Raw genomic sequence first — 17,704 nt, forward strand, 5'->3', positions numbered from 1 at the left:
ACATTTGTTCATACAATTTGTAAGTTTCTTGACTTTTTGTCATTTAAGATTTTATAAGCTATTCGCAGTTTCTATTCGTGAAATGATTGCCGGTTTCGATGCAATTAACTTAATTCTGATATTAGTTAATGTGCGTGTATATGTTATTTTAAATTATTTTGTCAACTAGAAGTAATTCATTCGTCTTAATTTTTGCGAGTTTTCGGGTTATAGAAGGTATCGTATTCATGTCATTGACACATTTTGAATACAATTGTCTCCACTTTTAAAACATGTAGAAATGTGTATTATTCTCATCGAAACAAAATTGTGAGATATGAATGACAAGACTGAGTGAATAAAGGTAAATGAAAAGGAGAGAGCAATAAAAAACAGAACTTAATACAGATGCAAGACATCTTGTTCGAAATTATGTAATTTCTAAATTCCCTAACCAACATCATTTATTTATAGAAAGTGATTGTTTTATTTAATTTTGTTTATATATGAAATAGGTTGAATTGTCACGCAGGTTAATTCACAGATCCTCAATGGTATATTTTCCAGTAATGCTGACGTTTGTGTGTTTCTGCTCTTTGAGCGGATAATTGTTTTTTTTACATATTCTAATTTCGATTCTCAATTTTATTCATTATTTTCGCATTGTGCTGTTGATTGTTGATTAATACATGCCATCAGAAAAAAGGGTATACATGTACAATTTTATAAAAAAAAGTGTTTTATCTGCTGAAATTGAAATGTCGCGAGTTAACAGGGTAAACTGGAATGTAAAGGTAATGAGATGAGGCAACTCTCCCCTAGAGACCAGACGACATACAAGTTAACAACTAAAGATCACCGAACAGACTTTAACAATGAGCAAAATCCTTTCCACAAAGAAAGCTGTAAAAAGCCCTGAAATGACAAACGTGAAACTTTTCGAAAATAAAAAAAAAATAAAAAAAATAACGAACACATCTATTTACAAATTGATAATAGAAGGCAAATATAATATACAGCGACGCACGACAACCACTTAGCTTATCACACTTTCAACATATGTTTAGTGTTTGCCTCCTAAATTCCAGACGACTACTGTTTAAGAAAATTATCAGAAATATCAGATCTACAAAAAAGTCAACAGAGTCGAATTCATTAGTCGACTATTTATTGGAGGTCTGATTACAAGAACATGTGGATAAGTGCCAATGAGACAACTCGCCATCCAAGTCTCAATTTGAAAAAGCAAACCACTATAGGTCAAAGTACGATATTCAACAAGGAACATTGGCTCACACCGAACAGCAAGCTATAAAGGGCCACAAACATGACTTGTGTAAAACCGTTCAAACGGGAAAAAACAACGATCTAATCTATTTAAAAAAACGTGAAACGAGAAACACTTCTTAACCAACAAACGACAACTATTGGACATCAGATTTCGGACTAAGGATATGTGGAAACAAATGCAGCGGAATTAAACGTTTCAATAGGCACCAAACTATCTGAAACAATAGTGTAACATTACAACATAGAAAGACACACTATACAATATCAATTAAAATGGCTTTACTCAATCAAATGACATATAAACTCAAAGAATAATTGAATATAAACTGAACGAATAATTTTATCTTTTATTAAGATTAAGCTGTTATAAGATGGGAGTGCCGCTTTATTATTTATGATGATGGTATTTCATATAGATCTTTTATTTTTGGGTGGTTTGAAAAAACAATTATTGTTTTTGCGATATATGATACTGTGACAATTAACTTTTAAGTTTTAGAAGCCATTCCAGCAGGGTATCCGTATCCATCATCAGGATATACGTTTCCGTAAACCCACAAACCAAATCGAACCTTGTTTTTATGTTCTATATGATGATACCCTGCCGACATAGGCAGACTGAAAGTGCTAAAATGATTCATTCCTTCCGAAAGGCAAAATAAGCTTTTAATGTTAGAAGAATTTCCATCCAGCATAAATCCGTCTACAGCATCGCTCTGTACAGTTATGCTTATGAAGCTGTCAAACCCTGTTGGTACTACGAAATCATATTCATAAAGATATTGATTTATACCTGGAATCGTCATCATAAAGGGATCCCCTTCATGTTCGTTCAAACCATGAGGGTATGACATGACAATTATGTCCTCAGATGCAAAAATAAAAGCGGTTGTGTTGTAATAAAAATCCCAGTAATCTCTTGCGTTTAGTGTTTTTGAAATTTTCCGATTTTCAATTTGTATGGTCAATTTCGTGCTATTTACCGCTTGAATGCGTACAGTATTGTTCAACCTTTTCGATAAATGTGGAGTTATGAATATATAATCCAGTTGATTTGTGGGTAGTACTGATTCAATGAATGGTTGACAATAACCTACGCGAATATTGTCTGCTACTGCAAAATTACACCGATTACCACTGACAACAATTATCGGTTTTGATGCTGTGACCAATGTTCCTGATAAATCAGACGTATGTGAAAGCTGAAACGTGTTGTATTTGTTAATCACAATTCGTATTGTGTCGTTGTTACTATATTGCTTGCTTTTATACGCTACAGAACCGTTTTCCAATTTTAAATTTATACTAACAACGGTATTTTGATAAATTTGTGAAAGGACCAGCAAATTCCTGAAGCCATAACGAATAGCGAATGCAGGAAACGTTGATATAATGTATTTTGTAGACGCGAATTTAACAGGCATTAACAAATATCCCTCAGATACCCGACCCCCATATAAAAATCCGTAAACATTTATTCCGACATCTGAGTGAAGTTCTACCCCAGCCAAATGTATTCCATCAGACGGCAAAACACTGTTACTCAGATTATATGCTGTGTTAGTTTTGTCAATAATTGTGGAATGATTTGTATTGTTGCTGAAATAGAGTACTGAAAGACGTGCCGTATTTGCTGATGCCACCAATATCATCGGTATAAGAGGCACATCTTGATATCCTTCGTGAAAAAGTACCATGAAACTTGTGTCCTTTCCATCTGTTTAAATACATCAAATAAAATGAAATAATTCACTATCCATAAAAAAGCAAACTGCAAACTTTATGTTTACAGTTTTTACTCGTTAAAAAGCACACAAAATACAGACAGAGCGTCTTGTTGTAAATTTCTAAGCATTATTAAATATCAGTTATTAACCACGGGTTTGTGCAATATATAAATTTTTATAGTCGTTTAGGTTGATTTTTAGGGATATATTGTAGATCGAGGTTATATTTCTTATTTAACTGATACAACATAACTTTGGCAATCGATTTTGAAAAACAAGCTTCAAACTACGATATTTTATTTCTTTAACAGAGAGTTTCTGTTTACAAGGAAGCTATTGAACCAATTGTTTCAAATGATAAGGGTGAAGTCATCTCGGTGAAAGTGTTACTTACTACATAACGACTGGTGGACTATTATAAGATATCTATGCCACAACAAATTAATTCCTGATAACATCCAGCATCAAACTGTAACTGTCATTATATGATCCAGCCTCGACGATTTTCAAACTTAAAGAAGCGATTCAAGATCTTCACTTTCAATGATTCAAACCCAAAATTTCTCGAATTTTCTTATCCCTATCCCCACTAAAATATATAGGCCAGCTGATTATGTTATAACTGGGGAACATGAGATCGTTAGCAACAAACAAGTATAAAACGGGTTAACTTATCGCGAGCCTGATGAACATCACTTGGATAATGAAAGTAGTATGCCGGTGTTCAAAAGAACACTTTATCTAAATTGATAAAAGTCATTCGGTCATCATGTTGATGCAGAAGTGTATTATATAAAATTCAGAATGTTTCAAAGAAACAACATCCCGACCAAAGAGCAAAAAACAGCATATGGTCACCGATGGGTTTTCAAGAAGTAATTATACATTATTGGCTTTACAATTTAAGGTTTGGTCGTTCTTACTGAAGGCAAATCTAGAAAAGCGTTTAAGAGGCACAACATTTATGAAGAATTATTTTTTATTTTATATCTTACCTGAATATTTACATTGTTTACCAAGAAATCCAGCGGCACATAAGCATTTGTTACTTTCATTCAACCTCCTCCCGGTTTCTCCACTGTGGCATATTGTATTATTGTCTGCAATAGATTAATTATATGTTTGACTTTTCAAAAGCACTGAATTGAAAGGCGTCAATAAAAAAAATTGTTTCAGCGTTATAAATACTACTGTTAATGTGATTTGAAGTCGACATGCATGCTTAATAAAGAAAAAAAACTAAGTAACATTTTTCTCTAGAAGTGTTAAAAAAACCTATTTATAACAAAATGTCATGTAAATTGGTAGCACCGACTTAAGTTGATGTACTGGAGGGGGTTAATATTTTGAAAGATATATAAGTTGACTACAAGTTGATATAACAGCCGTTTTTGGTACACATACTTCAATTACATCACATAAATATATACCGCGGGTTAAGGAAAACTTACATTTTTGTGGAATATTAATTTCGAGATTCGTTCATTTTTTCGAATTTTCAAAACAAACAGACGTCTATAAGAGGGGTGTAAAATGTGCCGTCTAATTTGAATCTTTAATGTGACGTCACATTTGGACGTCGATGAGAGGAATTTGCATAGACTAAGTCTGCTTGAATTATTGAATAACTTCAAATATCTATGTAAAGTTAGTTAAGTGCATGCATGGACTGAGTCTATTGTGTTAGTCCATACAAGCATGGACTAAGTCAACGTTAGTTGCATACGTCGATGTTTACATGGAGTAAGCTTAGTTCTCATGTTTTCATGTTTATATACATGTTCAAAGAAAAAATGATAGTAACATCATGTTAAAATATAATTTAACATACATCATAAAATTTAGCGGTATGATGTCTAAACTTGATGTTGATTTCCAGTGTTATTCAATACTTTGTTCTAAATAGATAAGCCATTCCAATTGATATTCTATAGTGTGGCTTTCTATGTTGTGATGTTGCACTATTGCTTCAAAGACAGTTTGGCACCATTAAAACGTTTAATCCCGATGCAATTTTGTTTGCAATTGTCCTAAGTTAGGAATCTGATGTTCAGTAGTTGTTTTTAGTTTATGTTGTTCATAAGTGTTTCTTTTTTTTTATACATATTAGACCGTTGGTTTTCCCGTTTGAATGGTCTTACACTAGTATTTTTTAACGGCCTTCAACAGCTTGCTGTTCGGTGTGAGCCAAGACTCCGTGTTCATGGTGTTGAAGACTGGCCCTGACCTGTAATAGTTTACTTTTAAAAATTGTGACTTGGATGGAGAATTGTATCATTGACACTCATACCACATCTTCCTATATCTAAATACAGATTAATACACCAGCAAATGATAACGCTACAATCTAATTGCTTCATAGATAATGGAGTACATTCATATACATTTTTTTCCAGTCAGTTATAGAAAAACGGTATTTTAAATGTTAAAAAAATACGAACGATATTAAAACTTGAAAACTATGAAAAATAAGCAAAATGTAGTATACAGCTGTTCAAAATTAATACATCGATAGAGAGAAAAAACACAACTGGGTCACAAAATAAAACCGAGGGTCAGACACCAACTCCAAGGAAACAACCATAAGAAACACACAAAAGATACAAAGTAAAGGATGAATTGATAACAACTGCTATCTTCCTTCCTTAGATACACTGCATAATAATATTTAATTATTAGATGTTATTTGATGCAAATTAGCTTTGATAATTAGCTTTGCCCGAGATATAATAAACTCTGTTCAGCAACATAGACTTGAGAGACTAATTAGAGAAAACAATAGATTCAGAAAGTTGAAGTATATCTGTTTGTTTATTATGATGATTCATATTTACCCAGAAGAGTATGCATTTGGATATCAGCGTCCTGAAGTATCATTTTATTTATCCTTTCAATAGTTGTCAATTTCGTATTAATGTTTGCCAACTTTCTATCAATATTTTCCAATTTGATATTAATCAAATCGAATTTCTGCTGCAGTTGACCTGTAATAAAAAAAATAATCAAACAAGGTAAAAAGTAAAATCACAAAATGAACTCCGTGGAAAATTCAAAGCGGAAAGTCCCTAATCAAATGGCAAAATCAAATTATAAAACGGATAAAACGAATGGACAACAACTGTCATATTCCTGACTTGGTACAAACATTTTAAAAAAAGGAACAGGGGGTTGCTGATCACAAGGAAGCTTTTAAACCAAGATTTTTTAAATGGTGAAGTTGAAATCATCCCTTCGTAAATTTTACGGACGTCATCACGAGTTGGTTGATCGTTATGGAATAACAGTGTCATAGATGATATCGGATATGTTTCTTACGTCGTAACTACAATCCCTTTCCCTTTCATGAATGTGACTGACCAAATTAGACTATTTACCGAATTTGTTATCACATGAGCAACACGACGGGTGCCACTGTGGAGCAGGATCTGCTTACCCTTCTGGAGCACCTGAGATCACCCCTTGTCCTAGGTGGGATTCGTGTTACTAATTCTTTAGTTTTCTATGTTGTGTCATGTGTACTATTGTTTGTCTGTGTCTTCTTAATGTTTAGTCATGGCGTTGTCAGTTGTTTTTTGATTTATTAGTTTAACTATCCTTCAGGTATCTTTTGTCCCTCTTTTATGCATTTATCATTCCTGCATTATCACCGGTTAACTCAATTTTCAGTTTTTTTGTTAAAATTTTGGTTGTGGTTAATCATTCTTTCATCAAAGACAATCATTGTATTAAAAATCAACGGAATAACTATCTTGATTTATCTGTTTTATGAAGCCAAAATCGATAACTTTAATCACTTTGTAGAATTGGATTTTTTGTTGGTCTTAAATGTCTTTCAAAACCGTATTGAATACCCCTAATTCTTCTGATGATTTAACTAGATAAAAAAGGATGTGGTGTTTCTATCCATTTCAAAAAAGAAAAAACTTGCTTATCAAAACCGCACAAAAAAATAAAGGAACTGTGGACATCCGTAGTTGATCTACAAACTGCATACTTTCTTGCAATCCCTTTCGATAGTACTTTCTTCCAATCCCTTTCGATAGTACTTTCTTGCAATCCCTTTCGATAGTAATTTCTAGCAATCCCTTTCAAAAATGTTTTCTTCCAATTCCTTTCGATGTTCTTTCTTGCAATTCCTTTCGATGTACTTTCATACATACGAGATGGAAACGGCAGTCACTCTTTAAAAATTAAGCCTTTTTAAACTAAAAACAGGAAAATAAATCTGTAAAGTGGTATTTCATAATGCTGGTTTCAAAATTCGGCTTTCTGTCCGTCCATCTTCAAATGTCTTTAGTATAAAGAGTAACCCCCATTTTACATCAAATTGATGAAAAATCAAAAGAATGTACATGTATATCGAAGAAACTATAAAATAATATTGCCATCAACAAAACCTTAATAAATTGCACAGAATTGTGAAATGATTAATGAAGAAAAAGTATAAAGTTTTGTCTAACGTCGAAACTCGTTTAAGAGGTTTCAGGGTAATGATGTCTAAGTGTGAGAATGGTTTATTTTCAAATGGTTGGAATGCCACGAAAAGGTAAAGAAAAACATTCTGTTAAATAAACAGAACTAAACTCGATACACGGTTTATCACATTCAAATATAGTTTCAAAATGTATAGAGAAACCTTATTGAAAATAGTTCGTTAACAAGAATATTGAACTCCACTAGTCTATACTCCTTTAGAACTTTTTTAAAATTTTGTTGTTTACCTTTATTGCATTGTAAAACTATTAGAAATAAATGAATAACACATGTAATTTTTCCCCAATCAGTAAGCGTCTCACAGAGCTGAAAATAGTACTGATTCAGATAAAATATCAGAATTGGTACAAATTGCTGTTGTTTCTGTGCCGATATTAACCAAAAATGTAAACATGAGAGTGTATTAATATAAAACAAGAACATATCCATTTTTAGATAATTGTGAAATCGGAGAAAAAACCTCATATTTGCCATATGATATAAAATTTCATAGTAAAGAATTATCGTTAATTTATATTTGATATTACTAGGTCTTGATTTTACGCTACCAGAACTTAAAACCTAAACCTGACACTGGACGCACAAGCAAAAAAACGTAATGACTCTTTTAACCAAAAGCGGAAATAAAAAAAAAAGTCATCTGTCGCAAGGAAATTGGTACCGTTGATTTTATTACTACCACTGGGTCGATGCCTCTGCTGGTGGAATATTAGTCTCCGATGGTATCACCAGCCCAGTAGCCAGTACATCGGTACTGGCATGAAAATACGGATTTGTTTTGTGTTATTAAAATTTGCTGTTACAAAATATTTGAAATTATTATAAATTGAGAAATATATCTCCCTCATGCAAAGCTCTGATTCCTTTCACGGATTTGACTATACTTTTTGGACCTTTTGGACTGTAAACAAGGTATTAAATAAAACTGGAAATCAACATCAAGTTTAGAAAACCTCCATTTCTTCTTACCTCTTAATTTCATGGTGTTAGTTCAATTATTTTTTTCATATTCAACCTATTAATTATGTTTTACATACATATTGTGCATTATAACTTACCTTAGGAAATAAATTGCAAAACTTGATAGTAAGGCTTAACCTTTTCATGATTTGTAAACATGAAAATTTAGAAACTAAGCTTACTCCATGCATGCATGCACTAAGGCAACTAACCCTAACTTAGTCCATGCTTGCATGGACTAACACAACAGACTTAGTCCATGCATGCATGGACGAAGGCAACCAAGGCTAACTTAGCCCATGCTTGCATGGACGAAGGCAACTAAAATTAACTTTTTTAAAGTTTGAAAAATTTATAAATGCAAAATATTTAAAAAAAATCAAATTTTTCAAAATTAAAAAAAAAAAAAAAAATATTTAAAAAAAATTTCTTTTAAAATTTAATTCTTATAAAAATAAATGAAAAAAACATGAAAAATTTACAAAATTATATTTTTCCAAAATGCTGAAAAAAGTTTAAATTCCATTTTTTTTCAAAATTAAACAAAAAGAAGAAAAAAATGGTTAGTTATCACCACCAGATATAGGTACCCTTGGATATAGGTATAAATGCCACATGAGAATATTCACGTCTGCCAAAAGATTGGAATGTGTTCACATTTCCATTTCAATGGTAAAAACTCTTCACTGAACAGATCAGTTGGAGGTGATTTGTTTAACATAACCTGGACAGTAGCTGCAATTAGTTCCTGAAAGTTCCTATTCATTTAGTAGTGGTAAGTGTTATTTTAGTTTGTTGTTATTATATCTGTAATAAACATGTTTTGTTGCACTATGATTTTTGCCTTTGTCTCAATAGCAGCCAACTTTTTGTATATATTGTACATGTGCATGCATTTAGTCGTCAAATCATCAACCCAACAATGTAAGATCTGTAAATTTGCTTTCAAAATTTTTTTGTTCTTCCCATGCCGGGATTCTAATCCATGCTACTGAGATATTGTGACACCAAATCTGTACAATTTTTAAACACCAGAGAAGAGCAGATGATTTAAACACTTTTGTGTAATCCAGCATTATATAAGATGTTTTTGTATCTAATGTTATAATGGCCGTTTGAGCATTTAAAAACATGTTCATTATGTCCATTGGTTGTGTTTGGTTGCTGTCTGCCATATTAAATGGATTTCCTTTTTTTGTTATTTGCTTAAATTTGTCTATTAGCTTTCTCTTTTGAAATTTAATAAAAACAGTTCACAAATTAAGTGTGCTGGGCTTATTTTAATTAACCTTCATCAGAAACATACTAACATAAATTTGAAAGCAAATGATGTAGATAGCATTATCTTGGGACTTAATAAGCCCATGTATAACGATCTTTAAATTCAGGCTTTTGCTCATTGTTGAAGACTTCAGGTGACCTGTACTTGTTTACATCAATGCCCTACTATGCAGGGCTAGTAGTTGTCTCAATTGCAATCATTCAATGTATCCTTGCTTTTGTATCATTTAAAGACTTCAATTCTTTAAATCATTGCAGTTAACACATTTTAATTTCAAAACATTCAACAGATATTTCCAAATAACAAATTTTGTAAACAACAGATATGATTGGTAACTGGTAATTATTTTACAGTCAATATGTTTTTATATTTATCAAGAGGCATCATAATCATGTTCATTAAATTCTTTCCTTGTCAGACTGTTACTGATCTCAAAACCAGTGAAAATTGCAAGTAGCTTTTAGTTTCTAGTAGTGCTATTTTGATAAGATGTGTAATTTTTCGTCATTTCTTTTGATGTTCTGTCATATCCAGTCAGACTATTTCACATGTTGAACTTTACTCACAATTATATTTCATCTGTAAATGCTAAATTATGCAACTTCTAATGCAGGGAGACATGAGGGTTACTAATTTTTTAAATGTATAACTAGTATTTATCTAATACAGTATATTTTTTAATATCAAAATAAAAATAACTAAAACTGAGTATTTAATAACAATATTTATATTTGCAATTTTTTTTCGTTTTCCGTTATCTAACTTTAGTTTGCCTCAACTAAATGTTATGAAACTTATAAATCTAGGAAATGTGTAGAACATATTGTTGTTAATTGACCATGTTGATTTGCCATAATTTATCACATTCACACATATTCATTGCAAAAACATCTTCTTTTTCATAAGTCAGTGTCTACAGGAGCTTGTGTTTCTGTATCTTTTCTTTAAAGAATCATCATGATAGCTTCTGTTCCCTTCACATTCGAGACATAAATGAGATCTTCAGGAAAATATCTACTCTTTATATCTTAATCTGAAAAAACAAAACAAAAAATATGCTTTGACATAGTTTGACATATTTTTACAAGATTGTACATACTGAAATGTCTTGCCTGCTTTATGGTCATGATTGAACTTTCTGTTGCATGTTTCAATCTGAAGAATATACCACAATTAGTTCCTAAAACATATACACATGACTTAATTTTTCTTCCAACATGATTTTTATTTATTTACTAATCAAGGTGAGAGTAGACAATGAAAAATAGATAAACATTTATAGATTACCGTAGCTTCTCAACTTTAATTTGATATCAACAAAATGTATTGTGGCAATTTCTCAAATATCAGTGGTGGATCCAAGGGGAGGGTTCCGGTGGTTGGAACCTTCCTTTTTTTGAGACGATCAATGCACTTGAATGGAGACATTTAGTTTGAATCCCCCCTTTAGGAATGTCTGAATTCACCCCTGAATATAACACAGGTTACCCAATCATCACAGTTGGTTGACCATTATGGATAAACCATTTCACAGATGATATCGGATGTTTCTTACTTCGTACCTACAATCCCCTTTCCTTTTCATGAATGTGACCTACCGAAATAGACTATATATATATATATACCAAGTTTGTAATAACATGTGCAACACAAAGGGTGCCACATGTGGTGCAGGATCTGCTTACCCTTCTGGAGACCCTGAGATCACCCACAGTTTTGGTGGGGTTTGTGTGGCTCAGTTTTTAGTTTTTAATGTTGTTTCTAGTGTACTATTAATTGTCTGTTTGTCTTTTTCATTTTTAGCCATGGCGTTGTCAGTTTATTTTCGATTTATGAGTTTGGATGTTGCTATGTTATATTTCACCACTCTTTATTTTAACAGGAGGTTAATAAGCTGTTATTAGCAATGGATGTTAGTAGCCATTTAATTCTTTTAAAATTAAAACTAGTCTTAAGTACTGAACCATGTTTGATTGAAATATTTGTAGACGCTATAATGACACACTTCTTCAAACATCAATAACAGTTATAATCATACCTTTGCTGACTTCAGCATTTGGTTATGTCTTCAGTTTCTTTTCTCATCTGTCATAGTATCAATATAATATATGTAGCATACCACCATCTTGATGCATTCTGTATTACAAATAGTTACTCAACAGTTTTATCTTAGCAATCTTTTGGTGTTTTTTTTATCAGGAACTACATGTTCTATATTCTGGAAATCTTACAATGCATGGAAAAGCTGAAATTATAAATTAGGTAAATAAATTTTAATTAATATGAAACAACACAATCAGCTTTTTTAATGATAAATGTGTACTAAGTTTCAAATTGATTGGACTTTAACTTCATCAAAAACTACCTTGACTTAAAAAACTTTAACCTGAAACTGTGGGAACACTTTTAATTTCTATGTTCAGTGAACCATAAAAATGGGGTCAAAAGTCTTTAATTTTGTTTTAAAATAAGAAAGATCATATCATTAGGAACATTTGTACTAAGTTTCAAGTTGATTGGACTCCAGCTTCATCAAAAACTATCTTGACCAAAAACATTAAACTGAAGTGGGAAGAATGGATGGACAGACAAACAAACAGATGAAAGGACGCACAGACTAGAAAACATAATGCTTCTCTACTATTGTAGGTAGAGCATAAAAATTCATAAAAGAACTAGCAAAAAAAGGCACCAACAAAAATAAACAAATCTAAAGTAATTGTCCATTAACCAGGAAACCCTTGTTTTCCCCTTTTGTTGCTCCTAATTCATAAACAGATTGAGTCATAACTCCAATATTCCAACCCTTACTATCCTTTGTGGTGTGGAAACTTCAGGCAATTCTATAAACTGTACTACAAATTATTGTCTGGACAATAGAAAATTGATTATTTGGGCCCCTTTTATACCCCTTTTTCCTACACCAAAGGGACCATAAATTAACCCCCAAATCAATCCAAACCTTCCTTTTTGTGGTTTCAAACTTTAAAGATTTATATTTACTTATGCTAAAACTATTGGCATTTTTTTTAATTAAACTTAAGTTATCATATATAACTTCTAATAACTGATTTTTACTGAAGTTATATATGTTGGTAAATTTCAAAATCACATCTTTAAGGTGGTACCCAACACTTGAACTAAAATTAATTTGGCTTGTTTAATTTTCTTAAAATTTTGACAAAGTATTTACTTTGACTCTTTGACAAAAATATATTTTTTTTGAACCAACTGTTTTATCAGAAAAATTACACTGGTTATATAGCAGTTTGACAAACACTCATTTTGATCATTGAAAAGCTTAATATCCCTTTAACAACACAACGTAATTACAACGTTTAGCTGACTTTACAGAGTTATCTCCCTGTGGTGTTAGGTACCACCTTAAAAGTTGTGTGAAATAATTCAAATATAACTTTTGGATTACCTCCCTTACACAGCTTTCAAATTGTCTTGACTATCCTTTAACCAGAAAAATGATTGTTTTTCATCTTTTTTGCCCCTTATTAATAAATGGTTTTATCTATACCCTCAGCCAATCCTAACCATCCCATAGTAGTATAGAACATTGGGGTATAATTTTAGAAAGATCATACATGTACACTTTTACACAAGTCATTAACTTAAAACTACAAAAATGCTTGTGTTTGGCCCATCATTCATGACTGTTTGCCCCATAACCCTAAAAATTAATTCCAACCTTCTTCTTATAATATTTAACATTGTGGTACAATTTCAGAGGAATTGAAATACTTATACACAACTTATTGTCCTGAAACTAGATAAATGCTTGTTTTGGTCCCCTTATCCTAAACCTTAGGGACCATAACCCCCAATATCAATCCCAAGCTTCCTTTTGTTGTTTTAAACATTGTGTTAAAATTCTATTCATTTCTATTAACATGGTTAACTTATACTAAAGTTATTATCTGGAAACCATCCGTCTTCGAAAGATGCTCAGCTGACCACAAAGACGATGTGATACCAATATAATTATATGATTGCAAAAATTTTATGGTTGTATAAAAAGGTATTCTAGACTTTAAACTAGAGGCTCTAAAGAACCTGTGTCGCTCACCTTGGTCTACATGTATGTGAATATTAAACAAAGGAAGCAGATGGATTCATGACAAAATTGTGTTTTGGTGATGGTGATGTGTTTGTACATCGTACTTTACTGAACATTCTTGCTGCTTAAAATTATCTCTATAAATAATGAACTTGACCCAGTAGTTTTAGAGGAAAATGTTAGTAAAAATTTACAAATTTTATGAAAATTGTTAAAAATTGACTATAAAGGACAATAACTCCATAGGGGATTAATTGACCTTGTTGACCATTTCGGTCATGTTGACTTATTTGTAAATCTTTCTTTGCTGAACATTAATGCTGTTTACAGTTTAACTTTATCTCTATCTATAATAATATTAAAGATAAAAACCAAAAACAGCAAAATTTCCTTAACATTACTAAATCAGGGGCAGCAACCCAACAATGGGTTGTCTGATTCATCTGAAAATTTCAGGTCAGATAGATCTTCACCTGTTAAACAATTATACCAATTATACCCTTGTCAGATATATGCTCTAAATGCTTTGGTTTTTGAGTTATAAGCCAAAAACTGTATTTTACCCCTATGTTCTATTTTTAGCCATGGTGGCCATCTTGGCTGGTTGGCCGGGTCATCTGACATATTTTTTTTAACAAGATACCACAATGATGATTGTGGCCAAGTTTGGTTTAATTTGGCCCAGTAGTTTCAGAGTTCTAGAAGATTTTTGTAAAAGTAACAACGCCGGATGCAAAGTGATGGGAAAAGCTCAGTAGGCCCTTTGGGCTAGATGAGCTAAACATTACTTTTTTTCTAGTTTATAACTGAGTGAAGGCAATATCATATATATATACCCAATAAATCATCAAATTCTAAACATATTTCTATGTTGATTAAAATGAAGCTTTTTATTATTTGATGCAAATTTTATGTTCTGAGAGCATTCTACAGCTATTTATTTTCCAGTATTCATTTAGGAATTACTTGATCATCAAAAAAGCGGTGTTTAAAATATAATACAGGGGACTCATATACATTTTAACTTTATTTCGTGCTGCTACTTTTGATTTTACACAGTTAAGATGGCTCAGACTTATTCAAAGTCTCTATCAGAATGCCGTATTATTTTAATCTTTACAAAGAGTACCTCAAATTTGTCGAAAAAAATAGGGGTTCCAGACCATTTAAGCTCAAAATTTTACTTTAAATAGGTACAAGCATGTTAAAGGGACCATTTTCAATGAAATGATAGGGAAAATAGAGGTGCTGACATATTTTTATGGGATATCAAATTATTTAATAAAAACTGTCTGTGATACCTCAGGTGTGACCTGGTCCAAATCTGTAATGTACAAAGCTGAAATATAGCTTCAAATATTAAGCAAATACAAGGACTTATATATACATGTATGCGTCCCTGGCAAATACAAGGGTCACCAATAAGGAAAAATAAAATTTTTGCCTTAAAACCCAAATTTTGGAGGGAAAATGGTGAAATTGGGTGAAATGTCAATTTGAGCCTTTAGCAGACCTGTACAGAAATTGCTAACAAAACCACATAGAAGCACATTTCAGAGATACAAGTAAGAATTGTATAGCTTAAAATTTATAAAAAAAACATAAATATTTAAAAGTTTTTAGGAAAGTTAATTGTTCAATAACATGTAAATTATTCTCACTGATTTTTGTGATACATGTAATTGTCTTTTGATGGATCAATAATAAAAAAACAAACTTTTTGTTTTGATTTATAAGCTAGTAGTCAGCTTGGAATTAATAAAAACAATGATGTCATGGATGTATGAACTGTAAATCACGAAAACAGGAATTTAATACAAGGATTTACAAGTTCGTTTAAAATTACATTTTGTATATTCTGAGACTTGTATTAAAAAACAAATTATTTTGTTAAAAAATAGCAATGAAGATAAATTAATACATTGTACTCCAGTGTTCTACTATCATGACAGTGACTAAGCAAATAGGGGAAATATTAAATTGGTTGTGGCAATAAAAAAATTCAGCAAATTTTTCAACAAACTTTAACATGTAATGTTCAAATAATTAACATTATGCCACTGGAGTATAAAAAAAAAATCAGCGCAAATTGATCCAGGGCGAACAAGTACAAGTGTTAGTGATAAATTTGTCCTGGTAAAATATGTCAGGGCAGACAAATATTACTATATAGTATAAAAAGTCCATGGTTACAAAATTTACTAGTATATATTTAGTCCGATATTAGTTATATATGTCCCCAACCAAATTTTCCTAGGTAATCATGTCCTATAAAATCCTATAAAAGATTCAATTACTTGCATTTGCAAATTTAAATCTTATGTTTTAGTAATTTTTAAGAGTCACATAGTTAAAATTTTGATAAAATTTATGTCCCCAGACTGTTACAGCTAATTTCCTAAAGCATGTAGAGCAAGACTTAAGTTAGCTTGCTTGCTTTGTATTTAAACTGTACACTCATTAGGATAATATCCAATTAAATTCAAATATTAAATATACAGGTTAAACTATACCTATATATTATATAAAGATGACCATCATGTCAATCATATTAACAAAGCTTGTATAAACAATTATACAAACAAAGAAGGCAATCCAACCAAAGTTTTGCATTACATGCATTAGGAAATTAGCTGTAAATAAAATTTGTCTCAAGACTAATTTTCCTAGGAAATCATGTCCATGTCATATTTTCCTAGAAAATCATGTCCATGTCATTTAAGTATTGAATTCCTAGGTAAAAATGTCCTAGTTCAAATAATTATGACAGCTTGAAAGGCTATTATATTTTTTTTCTTTGACGCCTTACTTCGTCGAACTAAGTAAGGTGTCAAGGATAAAAATATAAAAGCCTTTCAACTTACAAGACGTCATAATTTGACGAAATAAGGCGTCAAAGAAAAAAAATTTAATAGCCTATCAAGACGTCATAATTATTTGGACTAAAAATGTCCATGTCTTTTATTATAAAAAATGTTATAAGCAAAGGAAACTGAATATTTAGGTTTTTAATAATTAGGTTATTAAGGAAATATTCTTCATTTTTATTGGAAAAAAATTTCTTCTATTATCCAATCTTATCTATAAAAAAAAAATCTTCTATTTTAAATATATTTTATGATACAAAAAAACTATTAGAAAAACAAGTCTTGTGACATATTTTCCTAGGAAAACAAGTTACAAACATAAATTACTAGCAATAGACTGATTTTCTCAGGGAGACAGGGAGAAAGGAGGTAGGAGAAAGGGGTGGGAGAAAGGGGTAGGAGAAAGGAGAAGTTGGAGAAAAAAATAAAATATGAAGAAATAAAATATCTCTCTTTTTTCCGGTAAATTAAAATAAAATAAAATGGGTAGATCAAATAACCAGTCAACTGCATTTTCAGATCCTTTTTTCGCTTGTTCTATTAAAATCTTACCACGTAAATTCCATAACTCTCTTTTTTATTTAATTGAATGTTGATTTTGTTTGCCTCAAAACAAACTGTTTTTCCTGTGAATAATTTTCAATCTCCTTGCTTCTAGTATGAAAAATTTGCAAATCATCTTTGACAGACGACGCGAGCACGAATCGCAATCTGTCAACAAAGTTCTAAATGCACATAAATATCGGTACGTCTAAACACTGCTAAGGACTCCTTAGTGCACTAAGGACTATACAATGCCACTAAGGACTAGAAGGAGTGCTGTTGTGTGAATTATTTTTACATATTATGTTAGAGATTGATATTTAATGCATAAATTTTAAATTTTATAGAAAAATAATCATAAATAAACAAGATATTCAACATTATTTAGGCACGTGCCCGTTTTTCTTTGATATGCCGAAAATCAATGAACCGTTTGACACGTGCCAATTGACATAACAATTGATTAACAATCATAATCTTTTTATTTTAGGTA

General features: G+C 31.3%; 1 protein-coding gene and 1 long non-coding RNA gene across 2 annotated transcripts; both read right to left on the reverse strand.

The window, feature by feature from the left end:
• Positions 1 to 1,757: 1,757 nt before the first annotated feature.
• Positions 1,758 to 8,472, reverse strand: LOC134686462 (uncharacterized). The gene is made up of 4 exons (XM_063546129.1): positions 8,460 to 8,472; positions 5,831 to 5,980; positions 3,992 to 4,096; positions 1,758 to 2,986 (listed from the first exon to the last, which is right to left on the reverse strand). Exons 1-4 carry the CDS (start codon positions 8,470 to 8,472, stop codon positions 1,758 to 1,760), a joined length of 1,497 nt encoding a protein of 498 aa, XP_063402199.1.
• Positions 8,473 to 10,474: 2,002 nt separating this feature from the next.
• On the reverse strand, positions 10,475 to 17,393 carry LOC134685982 (uncharacterized). Its single transcript, XR_010101490.1, has 3 exons — positions 17,221 to 17,393; positions 11,771 to 11,977; positions 10,475 to 10,765 (listed from the first exon to the last, which is right to left on the reverse strand). It is a non-coding gene; the product is annotated as an uncharacterized LOC134685982 (long non-coding RNA).
• Between the last annotated feature and the right edge of the window lie 311 nt (positions 17,394 to 17,704).

The sequence above is a fragment of the Mytilus trossulus genome, chromosome 10 (genome assembly GCF_036588685.1).
Source record: "Mytilus trossulus isolate FHL-02 chromosome 10, PNRI_Mtr1.1.1.hap1, whole genome shotgun sequence".
NCBI classification, from domain to species: domain Eukaryota; kingdom Metazoa; phylum Mollusca; class Bivalvia; order Mytilida; family Mytilidae; genus Mytilus; species Mytilus trossulus.

Bases quoted from the DNA above. Each gene is read 5' to 3' on its own strand.
- LOC134686462 (XM_063546129.1), bottom strand. The intron at 4,097-5,830 runs GTAAATATGAAT...AATCTATTGCAG, and splicing joins CCAAATGCATACTCTTCTGG to ACAATAATACAATATGCCAC. The intron at 2,987-3,991 runs GTAAGATATAAA...GTATTTAAACAG, and splicing joins TAAACAATGTAAATATTCAG to ATGGAAAGGACACAAGTTTC.